Source organism: Rattus norvegicus, chromosome 8, assembly GCF_036323735.1.
Source record: "Rattus norvegicus strain BN/NHsdMcwi chromosome 8, GRCr8, whole genome shotgun sequence".
NCBI lineage: Eukaryota > Metazoa > Chordata > Mammalia > Rodentia > Muridae > Rattus > Rattus norvegicus.
In genome coordinates, this window is record NC_086026.1 from 39,207,369 (window position 1) to 39,214,490 (window position 7,122).

Consider the following 7,122-nt stretch of genomic DNA (forward strand, 5'->3'; position numbering starts at 1 on the left):
CCTAGACCCAAGCTGGGCCGGCGCGGATGGGGGTTGGGGGTGGAATCGGCAAGCCCCAGGCCATGGCCTCTGAACCAGCCACCGCAGGCGGACGGCTGTGAAGGAGTTTAATTCTTACTGAGAGGACAGCTCCTGGATCCCTGGCTCTGAAGCTGGCGCAAGCACAGTGTGCGGGATCTGAGGCACAGAGGAGCCCGGAGAACCAGGAGATTCCTAGCCCGAGGAACAGCGAGGCGGGCCCGTTAGCTCCCGGCAGCCGGCGTCCGCAAATCGCCCGTCAGCAGCAGTGAGAGGGGGGAAGAGAAACCGATCGGGCTGACATGTAAACAGGGGCTTCCATCTGGACCCTCCGGCTCAGACGGACCCTCAGACACCCTCCCTTGCACCCCTCCCCTCCCGCAACTAATCCTCTAACTCGCCCCGGGGATCCGGAGACCCCAGCCGGCGGCGAACGCTACTCCTGCCCGCGCTGATCTCGGCCTCTGGCGTGAGGAAGCTGGCCGCCAGACGAGTGCCTGGCGCCGGGGCCAGGTCGTCTGGGTGCCGGGTGGGAACCGACCGGGCGATCTCCCGCCCTAGACTCTGGTCCGCGCCCGGGGTCCCAGGTTTCAGCTGCCGGGTCTCTCAGCCCCTCAGGCGGCGCAGTGGGAGCCCGTGGGACTCCACTGTGGCGCAAGGAGTGAGGGGTAGATCGCCCTGGGCGGGAAGGCTGGTCGGCCTCCTCGGAATGGGGGACTCGCTACCCGGAGGAGACCGCGCGAAGCCGGGGCGCGGAAGGAAGGGAGAGCGGCCACGTCTTCCGGGACCCCGGCGCCCAGCCCTCCCGCCTCCCCGGTCGGCCCTCGCCCCGCGCCCACTGTCCCGCTGCTTACCTTAATAGTCCCGTCCATTTGGCCAATTCTGCAGCCGAGCCCCCCAATATTCCACACATTGACCCGGTTACAGCCTGACCCCGTAGCCCCTTCAGATTAGCCCGGCGCGGCCTCTTTGGCGCCCTGGGCCCTCTCTGAGTGCCCCCTGTGAGCACCCTGCCCTCGCTCCCCTGTGCACGTTTGTTGTTGTAGCGGATCGAAAAAGAGACAGTTAACCGGATGAAACTTTTTTTCAGCTAATTTTGGGAAGTGACTTCACTTTGCGATCGGGGAGGAAGTCCTATCTCTCTCTCTCTCTCTCTCTCTCTCTCTCTCTCTCTCTCTCTCTCATCTCGCCCTCTCCTCTCTCTTCTCTGCTCTCTCTTGTCTTCCCTCCCCCACACCCCCCTCTTCCTCTCCTCGCCCTGCTTTTCGCATCACTCGCTATATAAATATACGCGAGATGCCCAGATACATTCATGCACTGCGCACACAGGATACTTGCTCCTGGGAGATAAGAGCTGGCCAGGAACAATGACGGGGTCCACGCCCAGTATCCGCTCCCTGATTCCTGAAGTCTGCAACTCCCCCATCACCTTCCCCCCCAAATCCAAAGCCAAACGCCTCTGGCTTCTTTCCTTCCCCTTGGGCCTTTGGCCGAAGGTGGCCCTTTTGACTCATTCACTTTCCGTTTCTTCCCACAGATACATTCATTAATGCTTTTTCCAGCCGGAGTCAAACTTTTTTGGGGATGGGAGGAAGAAGGCGGGAGAGTGCTAGGACAGGGGATAACCTGGCGACGTCAACTGCCAGAGGAGGTTCAGACGCAGAAGAAGGCAAACCTACCATTTTTAAAAAGGAAGAAGGGAAGGAAGGAAGGGAGGGAGGAAGGAAGGAAGGAAGGAAAAAAGGAGAGAAAGAAAAGGAAAGGAAAGGAAAGGAAAGGAAAGGAAAGGAAAGGAAAGGAAAGGAAAGAAAAAGAGAAAACCCGAAGGACTCTTCGCATCCAAGCGCTAGTCTCCGAAGCGGCTCAGAGTCCGGAGGACCTGACCTGTCAAGGGTGTGACTCACTACCTCAAGCATTGTTAGCAGAGAGGTGCCCATGCTTAGGCGCGCCCTCCGGGCTCCAGCCGGCTAAGGAGGTATACCAGCCGCAACCTAGGTCACTTATCCAAGCCTTCTTGGGTTAAATACACCTTTCTGGACCCCACGGCCCAAGCCCTTCAATACCAGCGCAGCCCCCAAGGAACTGACGAGGGGCGAGCTTGCCTTCCACACTACGCAACAGGACCCGGGAGCGCGTCAAGATGCGGCTCAGCAGAGACCCAACCTTGGATGAGAGCGGACGGTCTATGGGTCCAAGCTAGGGACTGTCACCCCCACCCAGCGGCGTGGCCCGCTTTACAGGCTCGGCTCCCTCTGCTATCCGCCCCCCCGCCCCCCCCCGCCTCCCATGCTGGACCCGGGAGCACTCTAGTTAGGGCTTCTCTGGGGTACCGGCGCTCATGGCCTGACTCCCATCTCCCAGACTTCGAAAACAGGTTACCTTTTCCACGCTCTTCAGACCACGCTGTGGACTTTCTCACTTTTATTTAAGAGTCCTCCCGGGAAAAGAGGGGAAAACTCCAGAGCAGATCCGAATAAATTGGGAAGAAAAAAAAATCAAAAGGGTGTCCACGGCGGCAAAAAAGGTGACTTATTAATTCTTTATTTCTTCAGGAGCAATTGCGCTCGCTCGCCTCCCTCCCGCCCCCCTCCCCCCATCCAAATTAGTCTCATCAATTCAGCTCCAATTTGGGGTTCGAATACAGACACGGGTCTGAACGTGACCAGACCTGGAGTGGCGGTGCAGCCTGCCAGCAATTGAGACTCGGTTTACTGTGGGGGGTGGGGGCCGGGCCGGGCCCACTCCCCCTCCTCCTGTCTGCTTCTCAATCCAGGGGTCTGCTCCGGGGCTCCCCTGGGACCGCCACATCTGGTTACCGCTAGCGGGGTCAGTCCCCCCCTTTGCCTGGGGCCACCAGTTCTGGAGTTCAATTAAAAGAAATCAGGCTTAACCCTTTCCTGCCTGCGGCCGGGCTGCCCGCCCTCTTGCTCTTCCCTTCAGCGCTTCCACATGCCTTCCAGAGAGGAAAGAGGTTAAAGGGAAAGGAAGAATGAATTACATCCTTTCAAACCCCAAATTGTTTCCTTTTCAGCCCGGACTCTACAGACATTCAAACGACACTAGCTTTCAGGAGGGTGCACCCAAGCTATACTGTGTCTCTTTCTGCCCGAAAGGAGTGTTTACTTCAACATGCAGAGGGTCTGTCTCCTTCCAGGCACTGGACAGTTACAGAGGGCACAAATAGCCAATCCACATTTAATCACTCACCCCCCCCCCCAATAACCGCCAAGTAGCAGACAATCGCCAGGTTTTCCTTTTCAACTTCTGCTGATCTGGCAAATGACAGTCATCTTCATTGCTGAGTACCATTCTCTGGAATAATTTCCTGGAATAACCCCTAATTTCACTGAGTACAACCCCTTCTCTTGAACCCCCATCTCAGCTAGGGAGTTTCATTTTGTTTTTGTTGTTGTTGTTTTTTTTTTTTTTTTTTTTTTTTGGTCACTGCCTGCAAAATGGACACTGAAGCAATTTCACAATTTTGGGGCGGGGGAGGGGGCGCTACCATAGGCACCCCCTGGGCATGGCAGGCATAGGTGTCACTGCAGTCTAATGGCATTTTACCACCAACACCTCTGTCGGTACCTGCTCCGTTCACTGGGTTCTCCACACAGAAGGAGGCACCGCCCCCCCCCCCGCCCCCAGTTTTGAACAGATCTGGGATAGAACGTCAGATCCCTTCCATCCCCTGTTGTTGCTCCGGTGGGCGAGTTTGCTCTGGGTATGGTGCTCCACTTGATCCTCCTGGTTCTCTTTTAAATCCCGAAGGGGGGAAAAGCCCTAACCAAACACAACAGTAAACAAGTCTGCCCTGTTTAATGTGGTTACCACCAGACATCTGGAAAGATGGTTTGATCCTGGCAGCTCACGTTGTTTTCATGAGCAGCCAAAGAGAATATTTTGAATGTTTGCATTGAGACAAATTGATAGAGAGCCTGCGGTGAGGCCTGCTGCAAAAGAAAACTGTTTTGCGCTGGGAGAGGGCAGGTCCCTCCCCTTCTCTTGCTTCTCACTCGCCTTCCCTTTCCTACCCCCCACCCCTTTCTGGCTCTCTCCAGCTCTTCTCTTCCCTGTCTACCAGTCCAGCTCAGGAATGGCAGCCCCTGCCCACACAGTGGTGCACGCCCTCTTTCCTGGCGCTCTAAGGACTGTGGGCTTCACTCTTTCCCAGACTGGGCAGGGCTGGGGGCTAGGCGTTGGTACCAGTACCTTCACTGCTGTTCCACCAGCCCATTCTTAATTTTCAAGTCAGGGGAAGCTCCTAGCCAAAAAAGCCATGCTAAAAAAATTTTTTTGAAGGCACAAACTGGAAAAAAATTATTCCAACAACAAAGCATCTTGGAGTTCATTTCTAAGTTGTGTGGAAGACACACACGCGTAGGTGAACAGTTAGGAAGCACAGGGATTTGGAGAGTTTTCATTAACGCACTGATGAGAGGGCTTGCTTTATATACACTTGACAATTTCAAAGATGCGGAAGTCCTGCTTCCCCAGGGAGGGAAACGGCCGACAAAACGTGTCTTGGCTCGCTCAATGTCAGCCCTTTTGACCGGGTCAAGACTTTCCAGACGCAAGCTTCCCGGGCTTCTTTGGTCCTAGTCTGGGACGGGAGTGGGAGGACAAGACACTCGGAGCCCGATCCCTGGGGTGCCTCCGGACCCGATGACATCTGGGTCATTTGAAGTTCCTAAAGATGCCAGGTCTGGCAAAGCGTCTCTGGCGGAGCCTTCTCGTTGCATTCTCTTCTCCCACCGATTCAGAGGGTATCTAGCTGGCAAAGCAGGAGGGGAAGACGTGGAGGAGGGGGATGGGGGAAGGGGTTGGCAGGCAAACGCCAAAACTCCAGACTGCACAACTGCAGCTTCAAGTGTCTGGCCTCTCGCTCGAGGCCATAATTAATTTGAGATTTATTTTTATTGGAGAACTCGAGTCTCGTCTGACCTTAGCCAAACAAGGCAGCTTGAGCCGCCCCTGGATGCGCTTGAATGCTGGGGAATATTTCTGCAGGAAGGCTCTGCAGGAGCGCCTGCTTTGAATTTGTTTCTCAGACTTCATCCACTCACAGATTGAAGGAAGATTTAGAGCCTCTGTTCGCCCTGCCCGCTCCCCACGCTAGTTCTTGCCTTAGTACGGACCCTGTTCAAAACGCTACGTGGGAGGCCGCAGCGCCTGCAGAGCCACGCGGGGGGGCGGGGGAGGGCCAGGCCAGGAGGGTCTCGGAGACCCGAGCCCCAGACAATTGGAAGTCGAACCCCCAGACCACTCGGCGTCGTCGAGAAAACCCCAAGGGAGTCAGAGGCTGACCAGAGAGTGCAGGCTGACAGGAGGTGGAGACCAGCCGGGTGTCGCGACCCTCATCCAGTGGCGGCGCCATGATGGGGACTATGGAGGTCGCGGGTGGGTTCAGTTTCTGGAATCTCAGCCAACCCGACCTCCCAGTAGCCTCCATACAATATCCTCTCCAAATACGGGCCCACTGTTCTTGAAGTACAGCTTCAGGACCTACATGTCAATTGGGCAATATCGCTGGGCAGGTTCTGGACCCAGCAGCCTCCCTTTGTCTGAGTCAAGGGAGAAGGAGGATGTCTTCCCCTGAAAAGCAGTGGGCAGAATCCTCAGGTTGGTAGATTGGAGAGAAGAAAGAGAACCCTGTCAGACTTGTGCAGGTGTGTGTGTGTGTGTGTGTGTGTGTGTGTGTGTGTGTGTGTGTGTGTGTGTGTGTGTGTGTGTGTGTGAGAGAGAGAGAGAGAGAGAGAGAGAGAGAGAGAGAGAGAGAGAGAGAGAGAGATCTCAAGGAAATGCTCCATTTGATGAAATACGAATTTCACATTCTTCTAGTACGATGCTATTATTGGGCAGAGTTATTGCCCTGGGTCTTCTGGTCTTCTCTATCCACCTCTTAACTCTGATTCCATGTGTGAAAGTTTAGCCTGGACCCCTGGACTCTTAACCACTCTGAGATAGTGTTTCTCTCTGCACTATAACCACAGACTGGGATGCACCTCAAAGGATCTTACCTTAGTAAGACTCCTTAGTGTCTGTGTCTTGAACTTGTCCCCTTTCAGACTCTGTCACATTTTAATCTCTCAGTGCAAAACAGACTGTCACTATTACTAGTTGTGTACAAACACAATACTCAGAACTGAACCAGGCAAAGGGGAGGCAGCTGCCAGTATGACCATAGCGAGGCATCTAGGACTGGCATCTTGAAGAGTCACTTAGGTTCCTCTGTCTTTTTCTCTAAGTCTTTCAATCCCCACCCTGAAAAGTGCTCTCCTGTGGGACCAGGTCTGAGCCCCTAGTCTGTTGTAAGCAGCATCCAGAGCCTGAGTGGAGAGGGTCCCTTCTTCCTTGAGGCAAGATTGAGCTCCTGGTTCCTGGGGCCAGGTCACCTGAGCTCCCTTGTTTGTCAACAACCCTGAGCTGGTGCAGACAGAGAACAACAAGGGCTTGGCAACTTGTGCCCCTCTGGCAAATGGTTGGTGAAGGAAGCCTGCAGAACAGACAGAAGATTGTCCTGCCACGCAGAACTTTCACCAACATCAATGAACTCCTTTGTGCAACAATACAAACTTTGCGGCCGCTGAAAAATCCATTTTCCCCTTGAAAAGAGCTCCTGCGGCAAGCGGCTCCTGTGGCAACCCACAGCTCTCACAGTGCCTCTTTGCCCACCCCAAGCTGGTTTGCTACTCTGTCCTGGACCAGCTTGCTTTCTCCATGACCCTTAACTCCGGGTCAGACCCTGGGTTGTTCCCTTGCCCTTCAGAGAGTTCTTATTCTTGAGATTCTGGGACCTAGTTTGTGAGCTGGAAAGAGGTTACAGCCCAGGATGAGGGCCATTTAGAAGAGCTGGAGGAGCCCCTTGGCTTGGCTTCTTTGCTGGGAGAGCTGGGGTAGGAGCCATACCTCCGTATGACTGGAGCCCAGGGCCCTGCGTGCTCCAGTCTGATCTCACAGTTTACTGTGGCACCTCTTGGGAGCCACCCGTCCATCTCCACAAGAGCTAATTATTGACATGGTTTTACTCCAGTTTCGCCAACACCCCTCCCATCCTTGTTTAGTCACTCCTCCCAGAGCAAACCTCCTGGTCTCTTCCTGAAGGGC

General features: G+C 54.8%; 1 protein-coding gene across 3 annotated transcripts in view; it reads right to left on the reverse strand.

Moving 5' to 3' along the window:
• Positions 1 to 2,143, reverse strand: part of Fli1 (Fli-1 proto-oncogene, ETS transcription factor) — a 119,986-nt gene extending 117,843 nt beyond the window's left edge. Inside the window, exon 1 of one of the 3 annotated variants that reach the window (XM_063265409.1) lies at positions 2,121 to 2,143. Coding sequence is in view for 2 of the 3 variants with exons in the window: in XM_063265407.1 (XP_063121477.1) it covers positions 873 to 890 (18 nt within the window). In the remaining variant the exon portion in view is untranslated. Of the gene's footprint in view, positions 1 to 872; positions 2,047 to 2,120 lie in introns of those variants that run through there. The other 2 variants (XM_063265407.1, NM_001017381.2) reach the window with 2 other exon arrangements.
• Between the last annotated feature and the right edge of the window lie 4,979 nt (positions 2,144 to 7,122).